The sequence below is a fragment of the Orycteropus afer genome, unplaced genomic scaffold (assembly GCF_000298275.1).
Source record: "Orycteropus afer afer isolate SDZICR_OR568_19922 unplaced genomic scaffold, OryAfe1.0 scaffold00056, whole genome shotgun sequence".
NCBI classification, from domain to species: domain Eukaryota; kingdom Metazoa; phylum Chordata; class Mammalia; order Tubulidentata; family Orycteropodidae; genus Orycteropus; species Orycteropus afer.
In genome coordinates, this window is record NW_006921643.1 from 1,960,396 (window position 1) to 1,977,824 (window position 17,429).

Sequence of the window (17,429 nt, forward strand, 5' to 3'; positions counted from 1 at the left end):
ACATGACACAAAGCAAGTCACCTAGCCTCTTTGGAGCTTTAGTTTCCCCTTCAGTTACACACTAAGTTGTTGTGAGGGTTGTGGTAGTTAAGTTTGTGTGTCAACTTGGCTGGGCCTGGTTGAGTGGATGGGCAGCTGGACATAGTTATTCCCCATGATGAGACTGGGAATCAACCCCATGGTGGGATCTACCACAAGCAGCTGAGTAGCTGCCTTTGGGTGTATGGGCTGCTTCCCATATATAAGCAGCAGCTTTGGGAATGGTCTCTAGCTTATGGCATGCTTGAACCCTGCATGTAGCTGAATTGTTGTTCAGCAGCCTGTCATGCTCTGCCAATCTTGAGACTTTCAATGGACTTGAATCAATGGCCTACTGTGTTGTTTGGTAACATTGGGACTGTGCCTTTTTACTTGTCGACCTTGGGTTTGTTAGCCTCAGCAGTCAGCAGCTGCCTGAGTGAAGAAAAGCCTCCAGCTTCCAGCCAGGAGCAGGAGGCAGAGTTGAAACCCAAGGTTGAGGGGCTTTCAGCCAGCCCCTAGAGCCTGGCACTTTGAACTCAGACTTCTAGCCTCCAAAATTATAAGAGAATAACTCCTATTTGTTCAAGCCATCCCATTTGTGGTTAGAGCAGCACTAGATAACCAAAACAAGGTTAAATGAAACAATGCATGTAAACAGTGGGCAGCACCTGTGCGATACACTGAGCTATCAGCTAGGCCTGGGTTTACCTGGACATTCTCTTCAGTCACCTCAATTTCAGCAGTATAGATATAGTCAATCAGCTTACTCAGCGTCTGCCCATCCACATCCTTGATTTCAATCTTCTTGGCTTTACTCTCAGACATGTCACCTACAGTTCAAAATAAAAACAACAAACAGACATGAGCTTGGTGCCTAGGGTATGCACTTAACTTACACATGGCCTCCTGCCCTAAGTTAGCAACATAAGAGCACTGTCTGTCCTCCAGGAGGCAGCAGAAGGGATCCATGCCCTGAAAAGGATAAACCAGTTGACATCAAGATTAGATCAACTTTGGCCCTATGATCATTTGCAAATCCAAGTTTCAGCATTCCTTGCTCTACCTATTGCTCGTTTCTATTTTGAAGGCAAATCTGTGCAATAAATCATTCAACCAACATTTACTGTGAACTTCTACACAGAGGGCCAGGCAAAATGAACAAGGCAGCACCAGTCCTCAAGGAGTACAGATATATAAAACTATATAAACAGAGGTGGCAAAAAGTTAGTAGAGGTATACACAAACCATGGGAACGACAACAAAAAAAAGTAATATTTATCGAGTGCTAACTATGACCTTAAGGAGCTCTGGTAGCACAGTAGTTAAGGCATTTGGCTGTTAACCAAAAGATTGGTGGTTCGAATCCACCAGCTGCTCTGTGGGAGAAAGATGAAGCAGTCAGCTTCTGTAAAGATTTACAACTTTGGAAGCCCTATAGGACAGTTCTACTCTGTCCCATAGGGTCACTATGAATTGGAATCAACTCGATGCAGTGAGTTTGGTTTTTTGGGGGGATTAATTTATGGCCCTTGCGACAAATGGTTAACATGCTCAACTAATAACCAAAAGGCTGGGGATTCAAGTTCACCCAGAGACACCTCAGAAGAAAGGCCTGGTGATCTACTTCTGAAAAATCAGCCACTGAAAACCCTATGGAGCACAGTTCTACTCTGGCACACATGGGGTTACCATGAGTCAGAATCGACTCATTGGCAACCAGATTTTTAGCTAATTATTGCCAGGCACTATACTAAACACTTTAAACTGTTGCCTTTTTCCATCCTCACAACAGCCTAGGAGGTTCATTAATACTATGCCCATTTTACAGATGAGGAAACTAAGGTAAAGAGGGTAGGTAATTTATTTTTCTGACAGTCACACATCTAGGGAGGGGCCCAGCTAGGACTGAAACCCAGGAAGTTTGACTCTAGAGCCCATACTTGTAACCACTTTTTGTTGTTGTTATGTGCAACACTATACTACATCTCAGGAAGGCAGAGAAGGGAGCAACAAACTCTGCCTGGTGGATCTGGGAAGGCATCCTAGTAAGAAGTGACATTTGAGCTGTGCATCAGAGGATGAAAAAGTGTTCAAGAGGCAGCAAAAGTAAGGAAAGACAATCTGGATGTAGGAAACATATATATAAAGGAGGAAAGTGCCAAAATGATAAATTTGTGAGAGGCTGGTGTGGCTGGTGCATGGGGGTAACAGTATGAAGAAGAATGCTGGTAGGCAGATAGGGCCCAGGACTTGCAAAGCCCTGGAAGCCATACAAATGAATGTGGACTTTATTCTAAAGGTAATGAAGCATCATTGAAAGGCTTTAAACAGAAGAGTGACATCAACAGATGGGTATTTTTTTAATGAAACTTTGGATGCAGGGTTGAAGCTGGATCAGAAGCAGGGAGACCAGTTGGGAGGCCCTGATAGTAGTCCAAGAAAAAGCGGATGTGGGCCTGTGACTGAGGGCAGCAGCAACACATCTCCACGTGAGGTGCCTTACTTCAGCCTGCCCTGTATGCACAACACACAGACCTATCCAGAGACAGATTCATTCAACAAGAGCTGCTGATTTCAGAGAAAAAAAGAGACAGAAGACATGTGTCTTTGCAGACTGAAATAAAGGGCAATCTGATTACAAAAAAAAAAAAAAAAATCAAAAAGGATGCAAAAGCCCTTATATGAGTGTGAAAACAGGGCTGGGGTGGTTGTTTTCTCTCTGTGGAATTTGTGCACCAGAGCCAAGAAACTAAAGTACAGTACAGCATGTGGGCTGAAGACACCCACTCCCAAGCTGCATGTACCATACATGATTCCTCCACCAATCCACATTTCCATCACGACATAGTTCTAGATTTGAATAGCCCTGGAACAAGGAGGAAAGAAGAAAAATAAAAAATATTACAAATCTTGCCTGCTCCCCTCACTGCAAAACTGGGGGGGACCAGAAACTCCACTCTATTTTCTTTTCTCTTTGGCTGTTGAAAAATGTCTAATGCCACCAGTGAAATGTCTTTACACAAAGAGCCACGGTCAAGATGAAGAGAGGAAGAGGAAGCAAAAATATGGTGGATTCCTTACTCATAAGATAGGCTCTCATTTCTCTCTTGAATTTACCCCAAGACACATAAACAAAACCATGTAGGTACAAAGAAATCAAAGTTAAACTTATCTCTCTAAACAGGTATTAAAACAGTTCATTAATGAAAGTCCAGTGGGGCATCTGACTGCTAAACAGCAGGTTGATGGTTCAAACCCACCAGCCACTCCTCGGAAGATTGGGCGATCTACTTTTGTAGAGATACTGCCTCGGAGACCCAATGAGGGGTCGCTATGAGTCAAATCGATTCAATGGCAGTGAGTTTTTTTTTTTTTTTTTTTTTTTTTTTTTAAGTGGGTAGTTATATTGCAAAAAAGTAATCAAAGAGAACCAATTCTTAGTCTAAGAACTTGAGCCTTAAAAAACAAGACTAATGGGGCCAAGGAGGGTAGATGAACCCCTTAAACCTTAAACTAAAAATATCCCCTGAAGTCATCTTAAACCCGACAGTAGTTTAAAAGGTCTGCCTTGAGCATTATGCTCTTTTAAGAACTCTATATGGGATCAAAGGAGCTCTGGTAGCAAAGTGCCTAAGGTATTTGATTGCTAACCGGAAAGTGGGTGGTTAAAACCCACCAATGCCCTGTGGAAGGAAGATGGGATAATCTACTTCTGTAAAGATTTATAGCCTTGGAAACCCAGTGGGGGTCACTATGAGTCAGAATTGACTCAATGGCAAGGGGTTTGGTTTTGGTTTTATGTGGGATCACATAAACAGCAGCTCAAAAGATTACACAGAAACCTTGGGGGACAGTGAGTTTATGTTAATGAGGGAGAAAAAAACTCAGAAAAGGAGTATGAGAATGGTTACACAACTCGAAGAATATAATAATCGTAACAAGATTGCACATGTAGAAACTGTTGAATTGGTGCATTTGCTGTGTATATTCTAAATAATAACAAAAAACAAAATTTAGGAAGAGGAAAAAAAAGCAAGACTAAAAGGAAAGAATAAGGAAGACCAAAGAAGAACTGATGCATTTTAATTGTGGTGTTGGCGAAGAATACTGAAAATACCATGGACTGCCAAAAGAACGAACATATCTGTCCTACAAGTGCAGCCGGAATGCTCCTTAGAAGCAAGAATGGCCAGACTTTGTCTCACCTACTTTGGTCACGTTGTCAGATGAGACCTCTCCATGTAGAAGGATAACTCTGCCTGGTAAAGCAGAGGGTCAGCGAAAAAGGGTAAGACCCTCAACAAGATGAACTGACATAGTTGCTGCAACGATAGGCTCAAGCTAGAAGTACTAAGAGGATGGCATGGAACCAGGCAGTGTTTCTTTCTGTTGTACACAGGGTCACTATGACTTGGAGCCAACTCAACAGTACCTAACAACAACAAAATAAATAAATAAATAAAGTGCAGCTTGACTTGGAAGAACCAAGGGATTCAGAAGCTCTTATATGAATATGAAAACAGCACCTGGACTCTCTGGAATTTGGGCATGGAAGCCAGGTTAGGGTTTTGTAACTTTCAGGTACAAATGGCAATTTCTAAAATTGTATGCAAATGTTTGTGTATATGTACAAAAATTTTGGGGGGTGGTGGAGAATTATATGATATTTATCAGATTCTCAAAGGCATCCATGACCTAGAAAAAGGTGAGACGTAGTTTTCTAATGTAGGACTTTGGGAGATACTTTTCCCATTTCTTTGCACAACTCTGAAATTTCTAATTTCCTACATTAAGTTCATACAATGTCAATAAGCAAAAAAAAAAAAAAAAAAAAGATTTGGAAGAAAAGCTAAGGCCTCATCAACATCTAGCTATTTTCTAAGACTCAATGTAAGAAATTGGAAACCTAAGTCACTTAAGCATGTAAAATTGGATCTTATTATCACTTATGAACCAGCAGAAATGACTACACCAAACTAAAACTTCAGCTTAAACAGTCACTGAAAATGGTAGTAATAATAGTTGCTGCTGTGTGCCATGCCCACTAGTAAGAGTTTATACACATTATTAATCCTTATAACAACTCCAGGAAGTTGTTGTTGTTAGGTGCCGTCATCTACGGCTCATAGTGACCTTATGTACAAAAGAATGAAACACAGCCTGGTCCTGTGCCAGCCTCATGATCTTTACTATACCTGAGCCCATCATTGCAGCCACTGTGTCAATCCACCTTGTTGAGGGTCTTCCCCTTTTTCGTTGACCTTCCACTTTACCAAGCATGACATCCGTCTCCAGGGAATGGTCCCTTCTGACAACATGACCAAAGTAAGTGAGACGAAGTCTGGCCATTCTAGCTTCCAAGGAGCATTCTGACTGCACTTGTTTCAGGACAGATTTTGTTCATTCTTTTAGCAATCCATGGTACTTTCAGTGTGCTTCGCCAACACCACAACTCAAAAGCATCAACTCTCTTTCAGTCTTCCTTATTCATTGACCAGCTCTCATATGCATATGAGGTGACTGAAAATACCACAGCTTAGGTTATGCACACCTTAGTCTTCAAGGAGACATCTTTGCTCTTCAGCACTTGAAAGAGATCTTTTGCAGCAGATTTGCCCAATGCAGTATGTCATCTGATGTCTTGACTGCTGCTCCCATTGGTGTTGATTGTAGAACCAAGTAATATGAAGTCTTTGACAACTTCAATATTTTCTCCATTATCATGATGCTGCTTATTGGTCCCATTATGAGGATTTCTGTGTTCTTTATACTGAGGTGGAATACATACTGCAGACTGTATGCAGTCTTCAGTCTTCATCAGTAAGTGCTACAAGTCATCCTCACTTTCAGCAAGCAAAGTTGTGTCATCTGGGTATCACAGGTTGTTAGTGAGTCTTCCTCCAAGTATGCCAAGTTCTTCATATAGTCCAGCTTCTCAGATTATTTGTTCAGCATACAGGTTGAATAAGTATGGTGAAAGGATGCAGTCCCAACATACTCACTTCCTGATTTTAAACCGTGCAGTATCCCCTTGTTCTATTTGAACAACAACCTCCTGGTCTATGAATAGTTTCTTCATGAGTAAAATTAAGTGTTCTGGAATTCCCATTCTTCTCAATGTTATCCATAATCTGTTATGATCCACAAAGTCAAACCCTTTTCCATAGTCATTCTGGTATTCTTTGCTTTCAGCCAAGATCCATCTGACATCAGCAATGATACCCCTTGTTCCACATCCTCTTCTGAATCCAGCTCACATTTCTGGAAGTTCTCTGACAATATACTGCTGCAACTGCTTTTGAATTGTCTTCAGTAAGATTTTACTTATGTGTGATATTAATGATATTGTTAGATAACTCCCACATTCTGTGGAATGGGCACAAATATGGATCTCTTCCAGTCAGTCAGCCATGTAGCTGTCTTTCAAATTGCTTGGCATAGCTGAATGAGTGCCTCCAGCATGGCATCGGTTTGTTGGAACATCTCAATGGGTATCCCATCAATTCCTGGAGCCTTGTTTTTTGCCATTCTTTCAACGCAGCTTCAACTTCTTCTTCAATATCATTGGTTCTTTGATCATATGCCTCCTCCTGAAATGGATGAACATTGACCACTTCTTTTTGGTACAGCGACTTTGTGTATTCCTTCCATCTTCTTTTGATGTTTCCTGCATCATTCAATATACTGCCCACAGAATCTTTCAATATTGCAACTTGAGGCTTCACTTTCTTTCTTCAGTTCACCTTGAGAAATGCCAAGCATGTTCTTTCTTTTTGGTTTTCTAACTCCAGGTCGTTGCATATTTCATTAAAATAACTGACTCTGTCTTCTCGAGCTCCTCTTTGAAATCTCTTCAGCTCTTTTATCTTGTCATCTCTTCCATTTGCTTTAGCTACTCTCCATTCAAGGGCAAGGTTCAGAGTCTCTTCTGATATCCATTTTAGTCTTTTCTTCCTTTCCTGTCTTTCTAATGACCTTTTGCTTTCTTCATGGATGATATTCTTGATGTCACCCAACAATTCTTCTGGTTTTTGGTCATGAGTGTTCAATGCATCAAGTCTATTCTTTAGATGGTCTCTAAACTCAGAAGGGACATAATCAAGGTCATATTTTGGCTCTCATGGACTTCTTTTAATTGTTGTCACCTTCAACTTGAACTTGCATATGAAAAGTTGATGGTCTGTTCCACAATCAGCTCCTGGCCTTGTTTTGGCTGAAGACATTGACTTCTCCATCACTTCTTGCCACAGATGTAGTCAATCTGATTCCTGTATACTCCATCTGATAAAGTCCACATGTATAGCTGCCATTTGTGTTGTTGAAAAAAGGTATTTGCAATGAAATGCAAAATTCTTTCATGCGATTTCCAGTGTTATTTCTAACACCAAGTCCATATTTTCCAACTACCAGTGATTCTTCTTTGTTTCCAACTTTTGCATTCCAATCACCAGTGATAATCAACACATCTTGATTGCATGTTTGGTAAATTTCAGACTGCAGAAGTCATAAAAATCTTCAATTTCCTCATCTTTGGCTTTAGTGGTTGGTGCATAAATTTGAATAATAGTAGTATTACTGGTCTTCCTTGTAAACCAAAACCAAAACCAAACTTAATGTTGTAAAGTTGTTTCCAACTCATAGTGACCCCTCCTTGGGTTTCTGAGGCAGTATCTCTGCAGAAGTATATTGCTCAATCTTTCTTCTGAGGAGTGGATGGTGGGTTTGAACCACCAGCCTTCTGGTTAGCAGTCAAATGCCTTAGGCACTACTCCACTAGAGCATATGGATATTATCCTATCACTGACAACACTGTACTTGAAACATTCTTTGTGATGACGAATGTCACGCCATTCCTCTTCAATTTGTCATTCCTAGCATAGTAGATCATATGATTGTCAGATTCAAAATGGCCAAAACCAGTCCATTTCAGCTAATGCCTAAGATATCTATCTTTATGCATTCCGTTTCATTTCTGACAACTTCCAATTTTCCTAGATTCATATTTCGTACATTCCATGTTCTGATCATTAATGGATGTTTGCAGCTGTTTCTTTTCATCTTGAGCTGTGCCACATTAGCAAATGGAGATTCCAAAAGTTTTACTCTATGCACATCAGTAAGGTCGACTCGACTCTGAAGAGGCAGCTCTTCCCCAATCGTATATTGAGTGCTTCTGACCTGAGGGGCTCATTTTCCAGCAATGTATCAATGTTTCACTGCTATTCATAAGGTTTTCAGTGGCCAGTTCTTTGAGAAGTGGATGGTTTCTTTCTTGTTCTGAGTCTGTCTTAGCAACCAGCACAGTACAACAAACTGACAGACAAGTTTGCCTCCCTTAGCTGTTCCAAACTGCTCTGCTCACTTCCTGGCCTCCCTCAGCCCCTCCAAACCCTCCGCACCAACTCGCATCCTTCTTGGTCTCCCTCAGACACTCCAAACCTGCTGCACTGCCTTCGTTCCCTCCTGGTTTCCCTCAGCCCCTCCAAACCCTCCCCCACTCCAGGAAGTAGATGACATTATTTCTATTTATAAATTATAGTATTGAAGTTCTGAGAAGTATTTGCACATAGCTAGTAGTAAGCTGTCTCGGTTACTTTGTGCTGCTCTAACACAAAATACCACAAATGGGTGGCTTCAAAAGACAGGAGTTTATTCTCTTATAGTTTTGGAGGCCAGAAGTCTGAGTTCAAACTGCCAGGCTCTAGGGGCTGGGTAAAAGCCCCTCGACTTTGGTCTTCAGCTCTGCCCCTGCTCCCAGCCCACTGAAGCTGGAGGCTTTCTTCACTCAGGCCACTGCTGATTGCTGAGGCTGACAAACCCAAGGTTGACAAGTAAAAAGGCACAGTCTCAATATTACCAAACCACACAGTAGGCTATTGATTCAAATCCATTAAGAGTCCCAAGATCAGCAGACAACATGGGAAGCTGCTAAATAATGACTGGGCTACATGCAGGATTCAAGCGTGCCAAACACTAGAGACCCTTCTCAATGTTGCTTCTTATATACTGGAAGCAGACTACAACCCTAAAGCAGCTGCTTACAGTAGATTCCACCAGGGAGCTGATTACCAGTCTCATCATGGGGAATACTACACCCAGCTGCCTGGCCACTCAAAAACAGGCCCAACCAACTTGACACGTAATCTTAACTGCCACATAGGCAATGGAGCACTGGTAGGTCAGTGGTTAAAGCCTGTAGCTACTAACCACAAGTTCAGCAGTTTGAACCCACCAGCCACCCTGTGGGATAAAGATGAGCCAGTCTGCTTCCATAAAGTTATACAGCCTTGGCTCTGTAAACTTTTACCCAAATCACAATTAAAAAAAAAAAAAACATTTGCAGCCTTAGAAATCCTTTGTGGTAGATCTACTCTGTCCAATAGTGTCTCTATGAGTCAGAATCAACTTGATGGCAGTGGGTTTGGTTTTGGGAATGGTAGGATTGAACTTTGACCCAATTCCAGACCCCATGTAAATTCTAATAAATCCCTCCGTAATTTAAACATCACACTAACTAATTACCTTGAGAAAAGTATCCCCAAACTTGAGGACTTGGCCCAAATTCTGACAACTTAGTATTTAAAGCCTACCAAGCAAGAACCAAAAGGGGCGGGGTCTTGCCAAGCTTATTTGCTGTGGTATCCTCAACACCTAGCATACGATTTGGCATATACCAAGCACTTAAGAAATATGTGTGAAAGGAAAGGGAAAAGGAAAAAAAAGGAGGCTTTCTCTTAAAATCTCAAAATTCTATTGGTTTCAGTAATTCTTGAGGGTGAGAAAGCAGCAAAGGCTTGGTGATCTTGCTCATTCACTTACTTCTAATACTCTGACAATATATGTCTAGAAAACAGAACATGAGCTCTGTAAGTCCTTCAATCTTCTAGGCCAACCCAGCCCAGCCCAGCGACCTCTGGCTCTAAGCTTTGAGAGAATGTCTGCCAGTTGCCTCTTCTATGTTCTGCTTAGCATTTTGTCCTGTCCCTCAAAACAGAATATAACCTGCTCAAAGGCAGAGATTCATTCATTGGTTCATTCATTCATTCAAGAAACATGTATCAAACATGTCCCTAAATGCCAGACACTATGTTATGCCCAGAGAATACAAGTCATGGTCCTGCCTTCATGGAGCTCAGCTTACTGGAAATATAAGTAAACCCACAATCACACAGAGTGAGCTAAGTTCTAGAAAAAGGGGCTCAGCCTGAAAGGCTCTTAAGCCAGGGATTCAGTCCTGTACTCTGAACTGTATGTAAAACCATTAGCACACAAGAGCACAAACTAACTTTTCTAGAAAGACAGTCTACTATTTTCATAACATTGATCCATAATGGTCAAGATCCACTGATCTAAGCTGCGATCTGAAGGAGTCATAGCTATTCAGAAGAGGAGTGAGTATGAAGGAAGAATATTCCAGGCAGAGGAAACAGTGTATGTAAATATCTGAATGTAAGAAAGCATATGACCTACTCTATGAACCCTAAGAGTACAGTATGGCTACTGCAAAACACTGCATAACGTGGATGAACTTGGAGGACATTATGCTGGGTAAAATAAGTCAATCACAGAAGGACAGATACTGAATTAGTCTGTTATTGTAAAAAGTCAAGGGAAGGTTTATATATGGAAGGAAATTTTCTTTGTTGGTTACCAGGGATGGGAGGGGAAGGGAGAGAACACTGTTAGATAGGTAGAGACAAATATCGATTTGGGTGAAGAGAAGGGCAATGTACCAAACGTGAGTGATCAACACAGTGGCATTGAGGAAAAGGAAGACATAGAGAGGTACATGGGAGGTACAGACAACAAAGATGAACCCTTCTGCACATAGAGTACTGCATTGTCAATGAAGGCAAACATGGATATACAGGTGGATAGATGGGTGGACAGGCTCAACTACTAGGTATGTCTATGCAGGGGGGAGTGTGCCCAAGACCATGTATAGGGTTGGCAGACAATGTTTCTACAAGTATATGTGTATATTCTATAAGAATTCCCAGGTATATAGTAGAGCTGACAAGCAACAAGGTTGTAGTCACTTCTTGGCCACAGCCAGCTACCCAGAGGAAGCGAGTAGTTGCACTTGTGGGCTCAGGACCATTGTCGCAGGGGACATCAAGCTCAGCTGGCATAACATCCTACACAACATATTGTTCCACATCCTACTTTGGCAAGTAGTGACTGGGATCTCAAAAGCTTGCAAGCAGCCATCCAGATGCAACAACAGGTCTCTCCTCTCCAGAGCAAAGAAGAATGAAGAAAACCAAAGATTCATGGAAACAATTAGTCCAAGCAACTGGTACACCATGCCATCCACAGCTTATATGACTATGAAATCAGAAGAACTAGATGGTGCCCAGCTACCACTGTCAACCAGGGGGATCTATGTAGGAGCTCCTGGATAGAGAGGGAGAACAATGTGGAACAAAACTCAAAAATCATTTGGGAAAAAAAAAGGGGGGTGGAGACCAGATAGAGCCTGGTGGAACCACTGAGACTATGGCCCCTAGCTGCCCTTCAGGTCTGGAATTGAACCCACTCCTGTGGCTTCCAGGCAAACAACAGACAGGCATATGAGGTGAATGTTTATATTAGGTAGATACACTCCTTGGAGAGATCAATCATGGGACAATAGAAAGGCTGTGTATGCACAGGGAGACAGCTCAGGGGGCAGGAGTGCATGGAGGGAAGGACACAGGGAAGAGGTAACTATGGGGAGGAAGTAGGAGGGGAGCTGTTGCACTGTGGTAAACTGTAGTCAATGTCATGCCCCAAAATGATAATATAAATATTGTATGAACTCGATTATATGGAATAACGATAGGCAAATGTATACAGACCAAAATTTATCAGTGGTTACCAGGAGGGGAAGGAAAGGGAAAGGGAAAGTGAAAGGAAGAGTCATTGTTTGGGAATCCCTGAGTTTCTGTGTATGGTGGTAGGAAATTTGGTGACAATCGTGGGTAATGGTGGCACAACAGGATTAATGTAATTAATAGCACAAAATTGTACACCTGAAATAATGTTGAATTTGAAAATGTTGTGTTATATCTATTTTTATAATAAGTTTTTTTTTTTTTTTTTTTTAAAGAACAACATATTAGACATGGTACCCCTCACTGCCGAATCTGGGTCTCCTAAGCCAGAAAAGGATGTCTGGCTTTGATGGGATATGTTAAGGACAGGAAGAAGAAACCCTGTCACTGTTGGCTCAGTCCAAAGGAGACTGTCACTTGGAAGGTGAGGCCATTACTCCTTCATCCCAAGCAGTCCCAGATGCTGCCACCCCTTTTTTCTGAATTATTCTACCCAATCCCTGACTCTTCAGGGGCAAAACCTCAGAAACCAGACTATATCTACTATTACTACTACTTCACAGCCTCCATGAAGGCCCAGTTAGTCCAAAGAAAGGATTAGATTCCCTAGTCCCCTTTCCTCCCTGCCCCATTGCCTTGTGTTAAATCTTACTGAGCTGCTTTTATGTGAAGTTCTTCAAAGCCATTAAGACACAATGAACACACCCATAACATAGTCACAGGGCAGAAAGGATGCAACAAAGTTTCTATGGAATGAGTGCATACATGGGAGGTGAGTGAGTGACTGGCCCTCATTATTCTGCTTTGTAGATCTTCAGTATCCACTCAAATTCCAAGCCCCTTGCTTCTTACCCTCAGCTCATCCCTGACCTCTCCACCCTATTACTATTTACCATGTTTAAAGATACCACTTGAACATCAGCCTAAATCTAATAAAAACAGCACAGTAACAGTTCTTAAAAAAAAAAAAAAAAAAAACCAATCAGTCACGCTTACAGTACAACAGAACCAGAAGATTAGGACAGCTCACTCCCTAGGCTTCATCTAGGATGAAGCCCAAATGTCTTTTAGGAATGATGATGGGCATAAGATCCTGAGCCCAAATATTCTGTAGACTGAAGTTCCTTCAGACCTATAAAATGGGGATCTTTTTAAAAGTATTCAGTTGCCATGTAGGTTAGAGACACGTACAAAGGACAAATGCCATAGTACACAGTACACATGGTAAATGACATGATAAAAAGAAAGGAAAACTGACTACGTACTTTAGAAAATTGTTTTCCCTGGGATGGAGGTATAGGCTGCAGGGTTGAGGGTGGTGGTGGCAGGAGGCCTGGCATCTTAAGTATTCCATCCCAAACCAAACCAAACTTCACTGCCATTGAGTCAATTCTGACCCATGGCGACCCCCATTGGGTTTCCAGGGCAGTATATCTTTACAGAAGTAGATTGCCCAGTCTTGGTTCTGTATTCCATACCTATTGGAATGGATTCCATACCTATAGGAAAAAGATGAGCAGATCACAGACTGCTGACCTCTCTAGTCATACTGTACTGAAAACAGAAGAGGACAATTAGGCTGACTGCCCATCCCAGCTGTTCTCACAGGCTGGTTGGGTTTGGACACTCTCCGATGGGCACTCAGACCTCTGTTTGACATTTATTCCAAGTTATTGTGGGCCGAACATGGTCAAGCAGTGTGGAATTGGTATTTGGAACTACCACAGCACATTTGGGCAACATGAGCTCAAAGGACAAAAAAAAAGAAGAAGAAGAAGAATACTTTAAGCCTGAGTAAAAGAACATAATCACACTCAAGTCAGAAGAAAACCACATGTATTTTCTTTTCCTGTTGACCTTAAACATGTCAATAGAAATGGACTTAACAAGAGTCAGCTGGGCCTTTTCATTACTAATTTTATGTATTTTGAACCTGAACCTGATAATTAGAACAAAATTTTGCATGCCACTGATTTGTTTTGTACTATATAGTTAAATGCTCAGCGGCTAACCAAAAGGTCAGCAGTTTGAACCCACCAGTTGCTCTTTGGGAGAAAAAAGTGGCAATCTGCTTCTTTAAAAATTAAAGCCTTGGAAACCATATGGGACAATTCTACTATGTCCTGCTGGGTTGCTATGAGTCAGAATCAATGGCAATGAGTTTGGTTTTTGGTTTATGAAGACTTAAGTAAAGACAAGGAACTGCAAAAACACATAAACCTCACATATTTCTGATGGGAGCATAAGCTGGTACAAGTGTTCTGGAGGGCAACTTGGCTTGTGTCTCAAGAGTCTTAAAATGTGTATAACATTTAACCAACTATTTCTTATTCCAGGAATATGTTTTAAGGAAATAATCAGAAACATAAATTAAAATTAAGATACAAAGATGCCCATCATAGCATTATTTATAAAGGCAAAATATAGGAACTATAATTTGCAATGAATAAGGACATAATTTTCAATTAGGATACATCTGTATGATAGAAACTTATAAAGCCATTTAAAGTTATGATGTAATGTGACTTCATTGATATGTAAAGATATTAATGACATAACACTAAATTCATTTAAATAAATTTTTATTGAGCACTCACTATGAAGATCATGCTAGGCAATGAATAAAATAGTACAGTTAATACCTTCATAAAGCCTATGATTGGGCTAGGAAACCAGGTATTGAACAAATAACAAGAGGAGGACTTTTACTAAAGAGAAGCGTAAACCCACTGCCATCGAGTTGATTCCAACTCATACCAACTCTACAGGACAGAGTGAACTGCCCCATAGGGTTTCCAAGGCAGTAAATCTTTATGGAACCAGACTACCTTGTCTTTTTCCCACAGAGTGGTTAGTAGGTTTGAACCACTGACCTTCTGATTAGCGGTTGAATATATTAACTACTGTGCCACCTTTCCTTAATCTCTTCCATACCCCTAAAAAGGCCAGAGGAGGTTCATGGCCCCTGCTTTGAAGGAAGGTCTAGGAAAGAGTAAGATGTGGACCAGCTGGCAGAGCACTGCTTCAGGAAGCCCAGAGGGCAAGAGTCACTCATTCATTGTGTGACAAATAAGTCCTTTCTTTTCTCTCAACTTCAGTGTCCCCCATCTCCAACATGAGAGATCAAAAGGTCTGGGGATATGCTCAGGAATGCACATTTTTAATAAGCAACCCACATGCTTCTGATGTATGCTCAAGTTTGAAAACTAATAGACTAAAAGATTTGACTTTCTTTTACCCTACGGAGAACAAGTGGACAACTGCCCTGGCTGAGCTATGGTTCCATCAAGTCCTCCTCGGTGCAATGCAAAGTATCTGGGATATAGAAGCACCTCACGGTGAATTTCATAGACTTCTCCTCCCTCCCCCACCATGCCATCACCCACAACATTCTTCCAATGGGGCTGCAGCCCCCCAACTGTGAACTGTTGTTTGCTCTCACCGTACCTGTGAACATTGCACAGAAGTAGGGGCTGCAGGCTGCCAGGACCACACGGTGGGCTTCAATCTCGACATCTTCTGCTACAATCATCACGTCACACAACAGCTGCTTACTGTAAGACACCAGTGAGGGAACAGGGTGGGTCATAGTATGAACAATATCCACCCCCAGCCATACAAGGGACAAGTTCTATCTCAAGTTAGGCAGAGGATGAACTCATCAACTTTTCCAAGTCTCTGATAAGTCTGATACTCATGCTTTTCAGAGGCACCCAGAGATCCAACTCTTCTGTGGCTGCAAATTCAGGGCCCCTTCATTTGTCTTTACCTCTTTGTTCCCCAACTTCGTTTTCTTTGAGTAAGGCTTAGAGGGAGAGCAGCTCAAGGAGCAGTAGGAAAAACTTAGGGCTGTCAGTTGAATGGCTGAATGACTGATAATGAATGCAGCATGCCACTGAGGTGAGGCGCCAATGACAGCACGTATTGACAATTCCCCAAGGGATCCACGAAATCTAAAATACTTGCAAGAGTCAAGCCAGATCAGTAGGACTCAGGTATTTCTTCTCCCATCCAGATTTAGCATAATCACCAAGAAGATTCTCCCTGCACACATCATGTACCCTAAAGACCTGGTACAAACCTCCCCCCCCCAAAAAAAAAAAACAAATTCATTGCCATCGAGTTGATTCCAATTCATAGTGACTCCCATTAGGTTTCCAAGACTCAGTCACTGCAATTATCAAGAATATTGTAATTGCCTTTTTACTTATTTTTCACCCTTACTACACTGTAAACTTTGAAAAGGACTTAATGTTTTATCCTAGATACTTGTCTGCATGGCTAGCACAGAGAAAGCTCTAAAATATTTTTAATAGATGAATGGATGAACGAAATGAGATCAATCCACACTCACAGACTGAGTAGATACTTGACTATTTTGGAGATTGAAAGGCTGCCACAAAGCCCTGTAAACCCAATAATTTTTTTTCATCAGCCTTCCATGTTCTTATCATGTCAATCATTAATAGACAGAGGAACTCCAGAGCCCATGCTCTTAATGTCTTACGGTATCCTGATCACCACCCTCCTCTGGATTAAAGCACTGGAAGTAGGAGGAAAACTAAGGAGGACAAACAGATTTCAACAGTGATCCACTGGTAGTGGACTTAACACATTATATTAGTTTGAAAATTCTAAGGCCATGGCTAGGTTTGGTGTGAGAGTGCTGAAACCAATGAAAGAGTTTGCCATGGTTAACAGAGAGAAAAGATGACTCATATCTCCTAGTTGTGGTATACCACATTAAGCCATTGCCAGCCATTAAAATATTTGTTCAGGTTCACTTGCCAGAGGAGAAGATTCATAAAGCCTGAAAAGGCTAGAGCTGCAAATGCCCTTAGAGATGATCTGATCTATGAAACTCAGTGAAGTAAAGTGACTTGTCCAAAGTCACATACACCTGAATCCAGTTCTCCTGACTCTGGATTCAGTTTTCTTTCTACTGTAGCACAATGCATCATGATTGGTTGACACTTAGAATAGGAAGAGACAAAAGACAGGTTAGCTATAATAGGGAGAGGTGGTTGGGGGGAAAAAAAAAGCTTAGCACACAGAATAAGCCACAGTGAGGGGGCTCCTGGGAAGGGTGAGACTGCTTTATACCAAGAGGCAGAAACCAGGGTTGGGACCTCATACTGCAGTGTACTACAGGCCCCACACAACTTTATCAGAATAAATCAACTCAACTGGGAACAAGAGTGGCTCTGCCCTAGCTGACTGATGAGAGCATGGGCAAATGACCTCACCATGGTTTTCTCACCTGTCTTAGTTCCCTTTGGAATGCACATCATGAAAACAAAATAGGATTGCACATGTCATCTTGGAACAGGCTGGGTTTTTTAGTACAATCAAAATTTACTTAAAAAAAAAAATGTTTTCCTAATATGAATAGATTTATCTTGGAAATTTTCACTTTTATGAAGGATTTTGGGGAGCTCTGGTAGCATAGTGGCTAAGGCCCTTGACTGCTAACCAGAAGGCTGGCGGTTCAAACCTACCGGCCACTCCTTGGAAGGAAGATGGGGCAATCTACTTCCATAGTGATACTGCCTCGGAAACCCAAGGAGGGGTCACTATGAGTCGGGTCCAACT

At 41.6% G+C, this 17,429-nt stretch overlaps 1 protein-coding gene across 1 annotated transcript in view; it reads right to left on the reverse strand.

Annotated features, from left to right (window-relative positions):
- KLHL3 (kelch like family member 3) overlaps positions 1–17,429 on the reverse strand; it is a 164,462-nt gene that overhangs the window by 123,017 nt on the left and 24,016 nt on the right. Inside the window, exons 2-3 of the mRNA XM_007938933.2 lie at positions 15,285–15,391; positions 730–851 (exon numbers count right to left, since the gene is read on the reverse strand). Coding sequence (XP_007937124.1) covers positions 730–851; positions 15,285–15,391 — 229 coding nt within the window. The remainder of the gene's footprint in view (positions 1–729; positions 852–15,284; positions 15,392–17,429) is intronic.